We start from the raw sequence: 18,289 nt of genomic DNA on the forward strand, positions 1-18,289 counted from the left end.
TGGCTTTGAACGAGTCTTTAATCTCCTTCCCTTGTTGCTCAAATTGACCAAACTTCTCCAACTCCTGCAGCATCTCCCCAGCCAGCGTCTCTAACGTGATGGGTGTGGCCGCCTCCGGCAGCTTTTCTCCCCAGATTCCTTTGCTGGTCTTCCAGCCGGAGTTCATTCTGTCGCCATTCTGTTCTCCACACCAACCTACTGGGTTAGAACCCAGTCAGGCAGCACGGTTGCACAGTGGTTAGCACAGTTGCTTCACAGCTCCAGGGTCCCAGGTACGATTCCCGGCTGGGTTACTGTCTGTACGACGTCTGCACGTCCTCTCCGTGTGTGCGTGGGTTTCCTCCGGGTGCTCCGGTTTCCTCCCACAGTCCAAAGATGTGCAGGTTAGGTGGATTGACCATGCTAAATTGTCCTTAGTGTCCAAAAAAGGTTAGGTGGGGTTACTGGGTTACAGGGATAGAGTGGAAGTGTGGGGTAAAATAGGGGGCTCTTTCCAAGGGCCAGTGCAGACTCGATGGGCAGAATAGCCTTTGTCTGCACTGTATATTCTATGGTCCAACCCAAAATCTCCCAAAACAAAGAACAAAGAAAAGTACAGCACAGGAACAGGCCCTTCGGCCCTCCAAGCCTGCGCCGACCATGCTGCCCGTCTAAACTAAAATCTTCTACACTTCCGGGGTCCGTATCCCTCTATTCCCACCCTAAAACACCAGGAAAGATAATCAATAATCCGGGACACTTGCAGGAGCCACATTTCCTGTGACCGACTTTCACATGTCGTCACCGGAGGTCCACGGTCTGGACTCTCTGATTTTGAGGCTCTGTCCCCGATGCCAGCGTGGGAACGGTGGCTTTTCACGCCCGAAGAAATGGTGTAAAACAGCCACCGATCCTCCGTGTGGCTGGGGGCTGGCACGCCGTCAGTGTCGAGCACCCGGCTCTATCTGCCGATCCGGCCCGGAGAATTGCCCGGTCCGTGGCCGCACATGCGCACGGCGGCCCCACTGCCTGCGGATCGGCTCTCCGCCCTCTCCGACCGGACAAGTAATCCAGACGTCTGGACTAATGCTCCAGAGACTCGAGTTCAGTTTCCACCACAGCAGCTTGGGGGAGTTTAAATTCAATTAACTAATAAATCTGGAATAAAAAAACGAGCTCGATGTCCAGCAACACTCAATGTGTTGGTTGAGAACAAGGTTGGTCTCAGTTGTGATGCCCTCCAGGTTGCATAACTCTCATTTGCGCGTAAAAATAACTGGTGCTTGGGGAAGGTCTGCTCCAAGTGTGTCTGGACCCCAGCAAAAGTCAGGAAGCCTGAAGCCCGACATGACGATTTTCTTCCCATTCCGAGTATTTTCTAACAGTGCAAATGCAGACATTGCTGAGTTTGTATTTCCAGAATTGTCTGTATTTTTGGGTTGTGTGAACTCCAGCTGGCATTTGTGACATGATTGCACAGGGAACCAAAGAACTGGAATCGAGTTAGATTATTAAAAGAACTCCTGGGTATATTCTCAAGTAATTGAATTGAGTGTTTAGGAAGTAATTCAGCTTCGTAGAAAATAGATCGAAGTTCCAATGTGAACATACTGAATGATGTCAGTAAAGTGTACGATGGGTGTGTGAAATTTTCCTACTGTTTTGACTGAAAAAGAACAAGCAGGTTGTTTTGCAGACCGGTGGAGTCCAGCATTTGGGGTCATTGAACATTTTGGGTTATCTTGCATATACAGTGTGTTAAAATGTTGTCAGATGTTTTTTAAAAATATTTACATATTGAGCCCAATGCCTCCTCGATGGTGACTTTGACCGAGTCTTTAATGTCCATCCCTTGTTGCTCAAATTGACCAAACCGCTCCAACTCCTGCAGCATCTCCCCAGCCAGCGTCTCTGACGTGATGGGTGTGGCCGCCTCCGGCAGCTTTTCTCCCCAGATTCCTTTTTCCGGATTTCCAGCCGGAGTTTGCGTCGAGGCTTTTGACGTTCTTCTGTCGCCTTTCCGTTCTCCACACTAACCTAGTGGGTTAGAGCCCCAAATCCCCCAAAACAACAGGAAAAGGCATCAATATACCGGGACCCTTGTAGGGGCCACATTTCATTGACCGACTTTCACATGTCGTCAACGGAGGTCCATGGTCTGGACTCTCTGATTTTGAGGCTCTGTCCCCCACGCCAGTGTGGGAACGGTGGCTTTTCACGCTGCAAACACAATGGCCACCGATCCTCCGTGTGGCTGGGGGCTGGCACGCCGTCAGTGTCGAGCACCCGGCTCTATCTGCCGATACGGCCCGGAGAATTGCCCGGTCCGTGGCCGCACATGCGCAGGGCAGCGGCCTGCAGTGGCCACACCGTGCTGCATGATGGCGGTCGCTCGCGGACCCGGCCCGGGAAATCGTGCCCCCCCCTTTAGCCGGCTCACAAGCCCCGGACCATCCCCCCCCCCCCACAGTGCCCCCAGCCCCTGATAAATTCCCCCGTAAACATAGAACATAGAAAATACAGCACAGAACAGGCCCTTCGGCCCACGATGTTGTGCCGAACCTTTGTCCTAAATTAATCATAGATTATCATTGAATTTACAATGCAGAAGGAGGCCATTCGGCCCATTGAGTCTGCACCGGCTCTTGGAAAGAGCACCCTACCCAAAGTCAACACCTCCACCCAACATCAAGGGTAATTCTGGACATTAAGGGCAATTTATCATTGGCCAATTCACCTAACCTGCACATCTTTGGACTTTGGGAGGAAACCGGAGCACCCGGAGGAAACTCACGCACACACGGGGAGAATGTGCAGACTCCGCACAGTCAGTGACCCAAGCCGGAATCGAACCTGGGACCCTGGAGCTGTGAAGCAATTGTGCTATCCACAATGCTACCGTGCTGCCCTTAAGAACAAATAAATCTACACTATATCATTTTACCGTAATCCATGTACCTATCCAATAGCTGCTTGAAGGTCCCTAATGTTTCCGACTCAACTACTTCCACAGGCAGTGCATTCCATGCCCCCACTACTCTCTGGGTAAAGAACCTACCTCTGATATCCCTCCTATATCTTCCACCTTTCACCTTAAATTTATGTCCCCTTGTAATGGTTTGTTCCACCCGTGGAAAAAGTCTCTGACTGTCTACTCTATCTATTTCCCTGATCATCTTATAAACCTCTATCAAGTCGCCCCTCATCCTTCTCCGTTCTAATGAGAAAAGGCCTAGCATCCTCAACCTTTCCTCGTAAGACCTACTCTCCATTCCAGGCAACATCCTGGTAAATCTTCTTTGCACCTTTTGCAAAGCTTCCACATCCTTCCTAAAATGAGGTGACCAGAACTGTACACAGTGCTCCAAATGTGGCCTTACTAAAGTTTTGTACAGCTGCATCATCACCTCACGGATCTTAAATTCAATCCCTCTGTTAATGAACACGAGCACACCATAGGCCTTCTTCACAGCTCTATCCACTTGAGTGGCAACTTTCAAAGATGTATGAACATAGACCCCAAGATCTCTCTGCTCCTCCACATTGCCAATAACTCTACCGTTAACCCTGTATTCCGCATTCATATTTGTCCTTCCAAAATGGACAACCTCACACTTTTCAGGGTTAAATCCATGCGTGCGGATCAACTCTCCCCCGCCTGAGGCAGCGCTGGACTGAGTCCGCATCCGCCACGCTTAGTTCCTGGCGGATGAGACAATGAGAGACCCACGCTGTCGGGAACTCAGCCAGTCGGGGGCGCAGCATCGGGGGGCGGGCCTCAGGCAATGTCCTAAGGCTGTCGATACGTCACTGCATCGTATTCTCGGAGTACGCCGCTTTGGAGGGGGCGGAGCATCGCGAAAGCGGCAGCGCCCCGGACGGTCGGGAACTGTGATTCTCCGGCCGATTGGCGAACGCGATTCCGCCATCAGCAGCCGGAGAATCCAGCTCCGGGCGGGATTCTCCAATCCCGCGGCAGAGTGTCCATGCCGTCGTAGGAAAGGAGGCCCCCAGCCACAGAGGCTGGCCCGCCGATGGGTGGTCCCTGATCGCGGGCCAGGCTACATCGGAGGCCCCCCCCAGGGTCGGACACCCCCTCCCACCCCAAAGGTCGCCACCCGACCCTTCCACGCCGAGGTCCCACTGGCCCAGAGCAGGTTAGAATGGTGCCGGCGGGTCTCAGCTCTTTTCTTATGGCCGCTCGGCCCATCCGGGCTGGAGAATCGGTGGGCTGGCCACATATAGTGGCCCACGACCGGCGACACGCCAACCTCACCAGCGCCAATGGCGCTGATGCTCCGCTGTGCAGAGAATTGCGTGTGGGTGTCGGGGCGGCGTGGCATGATTCGCGTGACCTGCCGCCAATTCTCCGACCCGGCGCGGGGTTGGAGAATCCCGCCCACTATGTTTTTGGGATTTATAAACTTTGTGACTTTTTTCTGTTTGCATTTTTCTTCACTCTGGGTGGGAGCCGCCCTGCCAGCTGAAGAGTTAGCTAACGGGAGCGGTGCTGAGGGAGTGACTGCAGCTCAATATATTAGTTCTGTTTTCGATAATCAGCTCAGTGTTTTTGTTCTGTTTGGGGTTAGGTTTATTCGAAGTAGATTTTTGTGGTTTCTGTTCACCGTACTCTTTTCTGTCGGCATATTTGGTTGTCATAGTGTCTGGGATTCTACTGGTCTGCAAAACAACCTGCTCGGTCTTTTTCAGTCAAAACAGTAGGAAAATTTCACACACCCATCGTACACTTTACTGACATCATTCAATATGTTTACATTGGAACTTCGATCTATTTTCTCCGAAGCTGAATTACTTCCTAAACACTCAATTCAATTACTTGAGAATATACCCAGGAGTTCTTTTAAAAATCTAACTCGATTCCAGTTCTTTGGTTCCCTGGGCAATCATGTCACAAATGCCAGCTGGAGTTCACACAACCCAAAAACACAGACAATTCTGGAAATACAAACTCAGCAATGTCTGCATTTGCTGGGGTCCAAACACACGCCGATCCGCAGGCAGTGGGGCCGCCGTGCGCATGTGCGGCCACGGACCGGGCAATTCTCCGGGCCGGATCGGCAGATAGAGCCGGGTGCTCGACACTGACGGCGTGCCAGCCCCCAGCCACACGGAGGATCGGTGGCTGTTTTACACCATTTCTTCGGGCGTGAAAAGCCACCGTTCCCACGCTGGCATCGGGGACAGAGCCTCAAAATCAGAGAGTCCAGACCGTGGACCTCCGGTGACGACATGTGAAAGTCAGTCACAGGAAATGTGGCTCCTGCAAGTGTCCCGGATTATTGATTATTTTCCTATTGTTTTAGAATGGGAATAGAGGTGGTCACCTTAGCACTTCGCTTTACCGCAAACCCACGGATAACCTCATGATGCTCCACTTCTCCAGCTTCCACCCTAAACACATTAAAGAAGCCACCCCTATGGACAAGCGCTCCGTATACACAGGATCTGCTCAGACGAGGAGGAGCGTAACAGACATCTACAGACGTTGAAAGATGCCCTCGTACGAACGGGATATGGCACTCGACTCATCGATCGACAGTTCCAACGCGCCACAGCGAAAAACCGCACCGACCTCCTCAGAAGACAAACATGGGACACAACCAACAGAATACCCTTCGTCGTCCAGTACTTCCCCGGAGCGGAGAAACTACGTCATCTACTTCACAGCCTTCAACACGTCATTGATGACGATGAACATCTTGCCAAGGTCATCCCCACACCCCCACTACTTGCCTTCAAACAACCGCGCAACCTCAAACGAACCATTGTTTGCAGCAAACTACCCAGTCTTCAGAACAGTGACCACGACACCACACAACCCTGCCATGGCAATCTCTGCAAGACGTGCCAGATCATTGACATGGATACCACTATTACACGCGAGAACACCACCCACCAGGTACGTGGTACGTACTCGTGCGACTCGGCCAACGTTGTCTACCTCATACGCTGCAGGAAAGGATGGCCCGAAGCGTGGTACATTGGCGAGACCATGCAGACGCTGCGACAACGAATGAACGGACATCGCGCAACAATCACCAGGCAGGAATGTTCCCTTCCAGTCGGAGAACACTTCAGCAGTCAAGGGCATTCAGCCTCTGATCTCCGGGTAAGCGTTCTCCAAGGCGGCCTTCAGGACGCGCAACAACGCAGAATCGCCGAGCAGAAACTTATAGCCAAGTTTCGCACACATGAGTGCGGCCTCAACCGAGACCTGGGATTCATGTCGCATTACATTCATCCCCCACCATCTGGCCTGCGAAATCCTACCAATTGTCCTGGCTTGAGACAATTCACACCTCTTTAACCTGGGGTTACCCCATCTCTGGATCTGTAAAGATTTAATCACCTGCTAATGCTCGCATTCCAAGCATTGTCTGGCATCTTTGAATTTGTCTATATATGTGTTTCTGGGACATAACTCTTCATTCACCTGAGGAAGGAGCAGCGCTCCGAAAGCTAGTGACATCGAAACAAACCTGTTGGACTTTAACCTGGTGTTGTAAGACTTCGTACTGTGCTCACCCCAGTCCAACGCCGGCATCTCCGAGCCAGGCCACCGTGGGGGCACCCCCTGGGGCCAGATCGCCCCGCGCCCCCCCCAGGACCCCGGAGCCTTGTCCCGCCGGTAAGGTTGGTGGTCTAATTTACGCCGGCGGGACAGGCATTTTAGCGGCGGGACTTCGGCCCATCCGGGCCGGAGAATCGAGTGGGGGGGGCCCGCCAACCGGTGCGGCGCGATTCCCGCCCCCGCCGAATCTCCGGTGCCGGAGACTTTGGCCACCGGCGGGGGCTGGCGAGCGATTCTCCGACCCGGTGGGGGGGGTCGGAGAATTTCGGCCCAGGTCTTTCCACAGGCCCAGCATTTTCATTTCAGGCCCTCGCTCTGATGGGGGCTTCACCCTCACAGCTTTACAGGAAGTGTGGTGACTGAGGCAAGTCACAGGAAAAGAAGCTGGTGGCCATTTTGATTCACACAGCAAGATCCCACAGCCTTCCCTTCTCTCCACTCCTGCTGTGTAAACCCTCTCCCACACCCCCATGTGTGTGAATTCCTCAGTCTGGGACCATCAGTCCCCCCCCCCCCGCAGCAAAGAGACGGAAGCTCCAACTGTGAAGAACCTGCCCGTTCCTCAGGAGATATTTTCTAATTGACCCTCTCAGGGTTTTAGTGTCTGTAACATTCACGCTTTCTGGAAAGATGTGACGGGGGGGCTGGGCAGTGACTGCACCCGGGGCAACCCCCCAGCCCGACATCTATTTTCATCCCTCGCCTGTCAACTCCCCGCCTTTGCTCTGTTTTGCTGTCTCCCCTCCTGTTTCCCCCGAACCCTCCCCTTTCTCTATCACTCCCCTGCTTCTAGTGAAAGGTCTTTAGTTTTACCTGCTTCAAGTTAAAGGGCTTTAGCTGTGGACCATCCAGAATGCCTCACAGTCAGTGGATTAATTTTTTAAGTTCATAAGATATCAGAGCAGAATTAGGCCATTCGGCCCATCGAGTCTGCTCCGCCATTCTATCGTGACTCATATGTTCCTCATCTGCTCCCGACAATGTTCCAGACCAAGAGCTGGACTGTGTAATCAGCCAGAGCATCTCATCCCTGGAACACGTGACCTCGGAGCGGGATTCGGCACTGCAGCCTCCGGAGCCTCACACCCTCAATGTGATCATGGCTGATCCCAATCCTGGCCTCAACTCCACCGTCCTGCCCGTTCTCCATAACCCTTCAACCCATTCCCAATTAAAAATATGTCTAACTCCTCCTTAAATTTACTCACTGTCCCAGCATCCACCACACTCTGGGGTAGCAAATTCCACAGGTTCACAACCCTTTGGCAGAAGTAGTTTCTCCTCAAAACTGTTTTAAATTTGCTACGTCTTATTCTAAGATTATGACCACTTATTTTAAAATGCCCCACAAGAGGAAGCATCCACTCCACGTGTACTTTATCCTTTTAGCATCTTGTCTTCCCCAATTCTTCTAAACTCTAGAGAGTATCGGCCTAAACTGTTCAATCTCTCCTCATGCGACAAACCCTCATCTCTGGAACCAATCTGGTGAACGTCCTCTGAACGGCCTGTAATGCCACTACATCTTTCCTCAAATAAGTGGACCAAAACTGTGCCCAGTACGCCAGGTGCAGTCTTACCGATGCCTTGTATCGTTGCAGCAACACTTCCTCACCTTTATACTCAATTCCTTTTGCTACAAATGCCAACATTCCATCTGCCTGCCTTATAATCTGCTGCACCTGAGGCTCATTTTCTGTGACTCATGTACGAGGACCCCCAGATCCCTGTGCAGCGGAGCTCCTCGAAGTCTCTCCCCATTTGCATCAGTTGCCTTTCCATTTTTCGACCAAAATGCATCACCTCAAACTTATCCACGTTAAACTCAATCTGCTACATTTTGGCCCACTCTCCTGACCAATTTGTATCCATTTGTAAGGTTTTTATTTCCTCGTTGCAACTCAAGAAATCCGCACCTTTGGGGCGGCCCGACGCTGGAGTGGTTCCCGCCACTCCGTCCCGCCGGGATCCCCCGCACCGCCGGGTAGGGGAGAATCCTGGCCCTGGTCTCCCTGCAACCACGTTTCAGGAATCCCCAGCCCTGGTCTCCCTGCAACCACGTTTCAGGAATCCCCACCAAGTCATAACCTTTTGCTTCTATTTGCGCCGTTAGCTCATTAAGTTTCTTCCGTATGCTTCTTGCATTTAGATACAAAGCTTTTAAATGTGTTTTAGTGTTGGATTTCCCGACTCCTCTATAATTCCCTGGTGAATAAAGACATGTACCTGTTCTGTCCCTCACTTTTATTTTCTGGTAACAATCCACCACATTGCTAACCTGCACTCTGAGCTCCTCATTTAAATTGGGATTTCTAGTTTCCCCGACAACTAACCCCCCCCCCCCCCCCCCCCCGGCAACCCCACCAGCGCCCCCCCCCCCGTCCCATTTAAGCCCCAGCCACCCGATTCGCTGGGACTCTGGTCCCAGCATGATTCAGGTGAAGACTGTCCCATCGGAACAGGTCTTCCCCAGGACTGGTGCCAATGTCCCATGAATTCAAACCCATTTCTCCTACACGAATCTTTGAGCCACACATTTACCTCTTTAATCACATTGACACTGTGCCAATTTTGAAATGAAAATGAAAAAAAATGAAAATTGCTTATTGTCACAAGTAGGCTTCAATGAAATGACTGTGAAAAGCCCCTAGTCACCACATTCTGGCACCTGTTCAGGGACGCTGGTACGGGAATCGAACCGTGCTACTGGCATGCCTTGGTCTGCTTTAAAAGCCAGCGATTTAGCCGAGTGTGCTAATCCAGCCCCTATCAGCTCGTGGCTCAGGCAGTAATCCAGAGATTGTTACCTTTTTGGGTCTGCTTTTTAATTTAGCAGATTTTTAATTTAATTTTTAATTTAATTTGTTCATACTCCCTGAGCAGAACCTCTGTCCTTTTTCTACCAATGTCGTTGGTGCCAACGTGAACCACAACAACTCGATCTCGACCCTCCCACTCTAAATTCCCGAAAACAAGGACTCCTACATTAGACTCCTATTTATTGACTACAGCTCCGCCTTCAACACCATAATCCCAGCCAAGCTCATATCAAAGCTCCAAAACCCAGGACTTGGCTCCCCACTCTGCAACTGGATCCTCGATTTTCTGACCAACAGACCACAATCTGTAAGAATGAACAACAACACCTCCTCCACAATAGTCCTCAACTCCGGCGCCCTGCAAGGCTGCGTACTTAGCCCCCTACTCTACTCCCTGTACACACACGACTGCGAGGCAAAACTTGGTTCCAACTCCATCTACAAGTTTGCTGACGATACGACCATAGTGGGCCGGATCTCGAATAACGATGAGTCCGAATACAGGAGGGAGATAGAGAACCTAGTGGAGTTCAAACAATCTCTCCCTCAATGCCAGCAAAACTAAAGAGCTGGTAATTGACTGCAGGAAGCAAAGTACTGAACACACCCCTGTCAGCATCAACGGGGCCGAGGTGGAGATGGTTAGCAGTTTCAAATTCCTAGGGGTGCACATCTTCAAAAATCTGTCCTGGTCCACCCACATAGACGCTACCACCAAGAAAGCACAACAGCGCCTATACTTTCTCAGGAAACTAAGGAAATTCGGCATGTCCACATTGACTCTTACCAACTTTTACAGATGCACCATAGAAAGCATCCTATCGGGCTGCATCACAGCCTGGTATGGCAACTGCTCGGCCCAGGACCGCAAGAAACTTCAGAGAGTCATGAACACCGCCCAGTCCATCACACGAACCTGCCTCCCATCCATTGACTCCATCTACACCTCCCGCTGCCTGGGGAAAACGGGCAGTATAATCAAAGATCCCTCCCACCCGGCTTACTCACTCTTCCAACTTCTTCCATCGGGCAGGAGATACAGAAGTCTGAGAACACGCACGAACAGACTCAAAAACAGCTTCTTCCCCACTGTCACCAGACTCCTAAATGACCCTCTTATGGACTGACCTCATTAACACTACACCCTGTATGCTTCACCCGATGCCAGTGCTTATGTAGTTACATTGTATATGTTGTGTTGCCCTATTATGTATTTTCTTTTATTCCCTTTTCTTCTCATGTACTTAATGATCTGTTGAACTGCTCGCAGAAAAATACTTTTCGCTGTACCTCGGTACACGTGACAATAAACAAATCCAAAATCCAAATCCCTTTGAGACAGGGGCAGCTTCCTCTGGGACTGGGTCACCTCCCTCTGGGACAGGGTCACCTCCCTCTGGGACAGGGTCACCTCCCTCTGGGACAGGGTCACCTCCCTCTGGGACTGGGTCACCTCCCTCTGGGACTGGGTCACCTCCCTCTGGGATCGGGGCAGCTCCCTCTGGGACCGCGGCAGCTCCCTCTGGGAATGGGCCACGCCACCCAATGTCTGCGCCGGCCAGCGTATGGACAATGTCTGTGCCGGCCAGCGTCTGGACAATGTCTGCGCCGGCCAGCGTCTGGACAGTGTCTGCGCCGGCCAGCGTCTGGACAATGTCTGCGCCGGCCAGTGTCTGGACAGTGTGTGTGCCGGCCAGCGTCTGGACAGTGTCTGCGCCGGCCAGCGTCTGGACAATGTCTGCGCCGGCCAGCGTCTGGACAGTGTCTGCGCCGGCCAGTGTCTGGACAGTGTCTGCGCCGGCCAGTGTCTGGACAATGTCTGTGCCGGCCAGCGTCTGGACAGTGTCTGCGCCGGCCAGCGTCTGGACAATGTCTGTGCCGGCCAGCGTCTGGACAGTGTCTGCGCCGGCCAGCGTCTGGACAGTGTCTGCGCCGGCCAGCGTCTGGACAGTGTCCGTGCCGGCCAGTGTCTGGACAGTGTCCGTGCCGGCCAGCGTCTGGACAGTGTCTGCGCCGGCCAGCGTCTGGACAGTGTCCGCGCCGGCCAGCGTCTGGACAGTGTCCGCGCCGGCCAGCGTCTGGACAGTGTCTGCGCCGGCCAGTGTCTGGACAGTGTCTGTGCCGGCCAGCGTCTGGACAGTGTCTGCGCCGGCCAGTGTCTGGACAATGTCTGCGCCGGCCAGCGTCTGGACAGTGTCTGCGCCGGCCAGCGTCTGGACAATGTCTGCGCCGGCCAGCGTCTGGACAGTGTCTGCGCCAGCCAGCGTCTGGACAGTGTCTGCGCCGGCCAGCATCTGGACAGTGTCCGTGCCAGCCAGTGTCTGGACAGTGTCCGTGCCGGCCAGCGTCTGGACAGTGTTTGCGCCGGCCAGCGTCTGGACAGTGTCCGCGCCGGCCAGCGTCTGGACAGTGTCCGCGCCGGCCAGCGTCTGGACAGTGTCTGCGCCGGCCAGCGTCTGGACAGTGTCTGCGCCGGCCAGCGTCTGGACAGTGTCTGCGCCGGCCAGCGTCTGGACAGTGTCCGTGCCGGCCAGCGTCTGGACAGTGTCTGTGCCGGCCAGCGTCTGGACAGTGTCTGCGCCGGCCAGCGTCTGGACAGTGTCCGTGCCGGCCAGCGTCTGGACAGTGTCTGTGCCGGCCAGCGTCTGGACAGTGTCCGCGCCGGCCAGTGTCTGGACAGTGTCTGCGCCGGCCAGCGTCTGGACAGTGTCTGCGCCGGCCAGTGTCTGGACAGTGTCTGCGCCGGCCAGTGTCTGGACAGTGTCCGTGCCGGCCAGCGTCTGGACAGTGTCTGTGCCGGCCAGCGTCTGGACAGTGTCTGCGCCGGCCAGCGTCTGGACAGTGTCTGCGCCGGCCAGCGTCTGGACAGTGTCTGCGCCGGCCAGCATCTGGACAGTGTCCGTGCCGGCCAGCGTCTGGACAGTGTCCGCGCCGGCCAGCGTCTGGACAGTGTCTGCGCCGGCCAGCGTCTGGACAGTGTCCGCGCCGGCCAGCGTCTGGACAATGTCCGTGCCGGCCAGCGTCTGGACAGTGTCTGCGCCGGCCAGCGTCTGGACAGTGTCTGCGCCGGCCAGCGTCTGGACAGTGTCTGCGCCGGCCAGCGTCTGGACAATGTCCGTGCCGGCCAGCGTCTGGACAGTGTCTGCGCCGGCCAGCGTCTGGACAATGTCCGTGCCGGCCAGCGTCTGGACAGTGTCTGCGCCGGCCAGTGTCTGGACAATGCTGCCTGGGCAATTCTCAGTCATGGCCGGCTGTGACTGGGCCACGCTGAGGAGCACCGATGCAATGTCCAGGTGGCTCTGCAACATGGCTTGCTGTGGGAGGGCAGCCCTGTCCTGGGCCTCGGCCCCCATCTGCACACAATGCCCCAGGCCTTGCACACTCGGACCCATATCCGACCGTCCCCCCATTACCTCCCCTGCGGACACCACCTGAGTCTCGGGTGGAGGGCTGGTGTTCGGGCTGCTCTGCCCATCACTGCTCTGGCACTGGCTGTGGGCACTGGCTCTGGCTGGGGGGTACTGGCTCTGGCACTGGCTGTGGGCACTGACTGTGGCTCTGGCTGGGGGGGGTACTGGCTCTGGCACTGGCTTGGGGGCACTTGCTCTGGTACTGGCTGGGGGGGTACTGGCTCTGGCACTGGCTGGGGGGCACTGGCTCTGGCACTGGCTGGGGGGGTACTGGCTCTGGCTTGGGGGCACTGGCTCTGGCACTGGCTGGGGGCTACTGGCTCTGGCACTGGCTGGGGGCACTGGCTCTGGCACTGGCTGGGGGGGCACTGGATCTGGCACTGCCTGGGGGGCACTGGCTCTTGCACTGGCTGGGAGCACTGGCTCTGGCACTGGCTGGGGGCACTGGCTCTGGCACTGGCTGGGGGCACTGGCTCTGGCTGGGGGGTACTGGCTCTGGCACTGGCTGTGGGCACTGGCTCTGTCACTGGCTGGGGATGTACTGGCTCTGGCACTGGCTGTGGGCTCTGGCACTGGCTGGCGGGGTACTGGATCTGGCACTGGCTGGGGGGCACTGGCTCTGGCACTGGCTGTGGGCTCTGTCACTGGCTGGGGGGTACTGGATCTGGCACTGGCTGCGGGGCACTGGCTCTGGCACCGGCTGGGGGCACTGGCTCTAGCCCTGGCTGTGGGCACTGGCTCTGGCACTGGCTGGGGGCACTGGCTCTGGCACTGGCTGGGGGCGCTGGCTCTGGCACCGGCTGTGGGCACTGGCTCTGGCACTGGCTGGGGGCACTGGCTCTGGCACTGGCTGGGGGCACTGGCTCTGGCACTGGCTGGGGGGCACTGGCTCTGGCACTGGCTGGGGGGCACTGGCTCTGGCACTGGCTGGGGACGGGGGCTCCAGATGGACCGGCCCCATTTCCAGCAGGTCCTGTCAGACACTACAGGACAGTGGGCCGGGGGCGTGGGAGTATGTGCTGAGGGGAGGGGAGGGGGCTGACAGGGGTTGAGGTGGGCTGAGGTGGTGAAGTGGGGTGAGGGGAGGTGGGGTGGGTGGGGATGAAGGGGCTGAGGTGGGTGAGGGAGTGAGGGGGTATGGGGGGTCTGATGGGGTGAGGAGCTGAGGGGGAGACTGAGGGGGTGAGGAGGTAAGGGGGAGTGAGGGGGGTGAGGGGGTAAGGGGGTGAGGGGGTGAGGGGTTTGTGGGTGAGCGGATAAGGGGAGATTGAGGGGGGTGAGGGTGTAAGGGGTGCGAGGGGTGAGGGGCTGAGGAGGGAGTAAGGGGATAAGGGGGAGTGAGGGGGGTGAGGGGATAAGGGGGAGGGAGGGGGGTGAGGGGATAAGGGGGGCGAGGGGGTGAGGGGTTTGTGGGGTGAGCGGTTTGGGTGGTGAGCGGTTTGGGGGGTGAGGGGAGACTGAGGGGGGCGTGTCCACACATGTGTCATGGGAATCCGCAACTCAGTAGGAGGGCCTCACTTGCTCGCCCGCTGCCCACCTCCATGTTGGCGACCTCTCTTTCCACCAGGCCGCCGACCACGTCCACTGCCCTCTGCTCGGGCATGGTGAGGGGCCGCCGGTCTGGTGGGCCCCCTCCGGTCTTCCCTCGCTCCCAGCGGTTGTGCGTGGCCTTTTCCTGGCGAGAGGCAAACACAAACAACGACAGTGTCAGACGTTCCGGTGCCTGCAGCTCAGGGGTTGGGTAAATGTGGCCTCAGTGGCCAGGGCAACCGGCCTTGCGGCTGGCATGGGTGCTGGCATGTTGGGCAGGGTGGAGGTACGGCCGTTCCTCGGCGGGGGGGGGGGGGGGCGGGGGGGTGGCTTATAATAATAATAATCGCTTATTGTCACAAGTCGGCTTCAATGAAGTTACTGAGAAAAGCCCCTAGTCGCCACATACCGCCGCCTGTTCAAGGAGGCCGGTACGGGAATTGATCCGTGCTGCTGGTCTTGTTCTGCATTACAAGCCAGCTGTTTAGCCCACTGTGCTAAACCAGCCCCCTCCGGGTGTGTGTGGGGAGGCGGGGTTAGACCGGGGGCACAGCGCTGTGTCACCCTGGCCGCCCTGAGGCGGTTGTGCCGTTTCTTTCTGCACTGCTCGCCAGTCAGGGCGAAATTGCCCACAGGGCTGCCCGCCTATGCCACGTGTGCCCAGGCACGGCGAACGGCGGTGCCTGCCGGCCTTCCTCCCGGACTGGGGTTCAGGGATATCGGCCTCTCCTCCACGGCGTCCAGGAGGGTGTCCATCTCAGCGTCCCTGAACTGTCGCTATTCTCTTTGCAGCCACCTGATTGCCTGGGACTGTGTGTGTGGGGGGAGTGAATCGTTTCCGTGCGTCTGCGACGTGTCAGCCTCATGTTGGGCAGGGTGGTCACGGAATCACGGAACCGGCGAATCCGCCGCCGTATTGCATGGACCCGGTTGCGATGAGCAGAGAGATCTCGGTGTCCATGTACATAGATCCCTGAAAGTTGCCACCCAGGTTGAGAGGGTTGTTAAGAAGGCCTATGGAGTGTTGGCCTTTATTGGTAGAGGGATTGAGTTCCGGAGCCATGAGGTCATGTTGCAGCTGTACAAAACTCTGGTGCGGCCGCATTTGGAGTATTGCGTGCAATTCTGGTCACTGCATTATAGGAAGGATGTGGAAGCATTGGAAAGGGTGCAGAGGAGATTTACCAGAATGTTGCCTGGCATGGAGGGAAGATCTTATGAGGAAAGGCTGACGGACTTGAGGCTGTTTTCGTTAGACAGAAGAAGGTTAAGAGGTAACTTAATTGAGCCATACAAGATTACCAGAGGATTGGATAGGGTGGACAGTGAGAGCCTTTTTCCTCGGATGGTGATGTCTAGCACGAGGGGACACAATTTTAAATTGAGGGGACATAGATATCGGACAGATGTCAGAGGTAGGTTCTTTACTCAGACAGTAGTAAGGGCGTGGAATGCCCTGCCTGCAACAGTAGTGGACTCGCCAACACTAAGGGCATTCAAATGGTCATTGGATAGACATATGGACGATAAGGGAATAGTGTAGATGGACTTTCGAGTGGTTTCACAGGTCGGCACAACATTGAGGGTCGAAGGGCCTGTACTGCGCTGTAATGTTCTATGTTCTATGTTCCGCGTGGCGACGGTGCGAGCCCATTCAGAGCTGCTGAATCGGTGCAGCTGTTGCGCCGTTTTTCCTGTCGTAAAACACCGCGGTCCCCACGCCGGCGTCAACACGTGGTCTCAAAATCGGACAATCCAGCCTCAGGTTCCTCAAACCTCTCACACGTTGGACAACAGCAAAATATCTGAATCAGCAGCCAAGGATTCTTCACCCTATTTGCATTTGCTGAGCTAATCTGGGTTGTAACCACCCCGAGAGCTGAATAAAAGAGGCAGAGCCACGGAGAGACAAACATCGATCACTCGGAGGAAACGAGAAGTCATGGAGTCCCCGAAACTCACTGCCATCCTCATCGTGCTCGGAGGTAAGTGATCAACTGGAGACCTCAGGGATGTGCTGTAGGAGTGGGGAGAACAGCAAGTGAGGCAGCACCCAAAACTGGGGTAATTCAGAACAGAGAATTGTCAATGAGAAAGAAGTTAAAATAAATGTGAATACCTGTCCTGGGAGTGTTTGATGGGGACAGTGTAGAGGGAGCTTTACTCTGTATCTAACCCCCTGCTGTACCTGTCCTGGGAGTGTTTGATGGGGACAGTGTAGAGGGAGCTTTACTCTGTATCTAACCCCGTGCTGTAGCTGTCCTGCGAGTGTTTGATGGGACAGTGTAGAGGGAGCTTTACTCTGTATCTAACCCCGTGCTGCACCTGTCCTGGGAGTGTTTGATGGGGACAGTGTAGAGGGAGCTTTACTCTGTATCTAACCCTGTGCTGTCCATGTCCTGGGAGTGTTTGATGGGGACAGTGTAGAGGGAGCTTTACTCTGTATCTAACCCCGTGCTGTAGCTGTCCTGGGAGTGTTTGATGGGGACAGTGTAGAGGGAGCGTTACTCTGTATCTAACCCCGTGCTGTACCTGTCCTGGGAGTGTTTGATGGGGACAGTGTAGAGGTAGCTTTACTCTGTATCTAACCCCGTGCTGTACCTGTCCTGCGAGTGTTTGATGGGACAGTGTAGAGGGAGCTTTACTCTGTATCTAACCCCGTGCTGCACCTGTCCTGGGAGTGTTTGATGGGGACAGTGTAGAGGGAGCTTTACTCTGTATCTAGCCCCGTGCTGTACCTGTCCTGGGAATGTTTGATGGGGACAGTGTAGCGGGGGCTTTACTCTGTGTCTAACCCCGTGCTGTACCTGTCCTGGGAGTGTTTGATGGGGACAGTGTAGAGGGAGCTTTACTCTGTATCTAACCCTGTGCTGTCCATGTCCTGGGAGTGTTTGATGGGGACAGTGTAGAGGGAGACCTCAGGGATGTGCTGTACGAGTGGGGGGAACAGCAAGTGAGGCAGCACCCAAAACTGGGGTAATTCAGAACAGAGAATTGTCAATGAGAAAGAAGTTAAAATAAATGTGAATACCTGTCCTGGGAGTGTTTGATGGGGACAGTGTAGAGGGAGCTTTACTCTGTATCTAACCCCGTGCTGTACCTGTCCTGGGAGTGTTTGATGGGGACAGTGTAGAGGGAGCTTCACTCTGTATCTCACCCCGTGCTGTACCTGTCCTGGGAGTGTTTGATGGGGACAGTGTAGAGGGAGCTTTACTCTGTATCTAACCCCGTGCTGTAGCTGTCCTGGGAGTGTTTGATGGGGACAGTGTAGAGGGAGCTTTACTCTGTATCTAACCCTGTGCTGTACCTGTCCTGGGAGTGTTTGATGGGGACAGTGTAGAGGGAGCTTCACTCTGTATCTCACCCCGTGCTGTACCTGTCCTGGGAGTGTTTGATGGGGACAGTGTAGAGGGAGCTTTACTCTGTATCTAACCCCGTGCTGTAGCTGTCCTGGGAGTGTTTGATGGGGACAGTGTAGAGGGAGCTTTACTCTGTATCTAACCCCGTGCTGTACCTGTCCTGGGAGTGTTTGATGGGGACAGTGTAGAGGGAGCTTTACTCTGTATCGAACCCCGTGCTGTACCTGTCCTGCGAGTGTTTGATGGGACAGTGTAGAGGGAGCTTTACTCTGTATCTAACCCCGTGCTGCACCTGTCCTGGGAGTGTTTGATGGGGACAGTGTAGAGGGAGCTTTACTCTGTATCTAACCCTGTGCTGTCCATGTCCTGGGAGTGTTTGATGGGGACAGTGTAGAGGGAGATCTCAGGGATGTGCTGTAGGAGTGGGGGGAACAGCAAGTGAGGCAGCACCCAAAACTGGGGTAATTCAGAACAGAGAATTGTCAATGAGAAAGAAGTTAAAATAAATGTGAATACCTGTCCTGGGAGTGTTTGATGGGGACAGTGTAGAGGGAGCTTTACTCTGTATCTAACCCCGTGCTGTAGCTGTCCTGGGAGTGT

The 18,289-nt window shown here is 55.0% G+C and overlaps 1 protein-coding gene across 1 annotated transcript in view; it reads left to right on the plus strand.

Moving 5' to 3' along the window:
* The first annotated feature begins 16,270 nt into the window (after positions 1 to 16,270).
* The window catches only part of LOC140402561 (basic phospholipase A2 nigexine-like), a 45,791-nt gene continuing 43,772 nt past the window's right edge, over positions 16,271 to 18,289 (plus strand). The window contains exon 1 of the mRNA XM_072490413.1: positions 16,271 to 16,315. Within this exon, the coding sequence (XP_072346514.1) occupies positions 16,273 to 16,315 (43 nt within the window). The 5' untranslated portion in view covers positions 16,271 to 16,272. The remainder of the gene's footprint in view (positions 16,316 to 18,289) is intronic.

This window comes from Scyliorhinus torazame, chromosome 25 (genome assembly GCF_047496885.1).
Source record: "Scyliorhinus torazame isolate Kashiwa2021f chromosome 25, sScyTor2.1, whole genome shotgun sequence".
Lineage (NCBI taxonomy): Eukaryota > Metazoa > Chordata > Chondrichthyes > Carcharhiniformes > Scyliorhinidae > Scyliorhinus > Scyliorhinus torazame.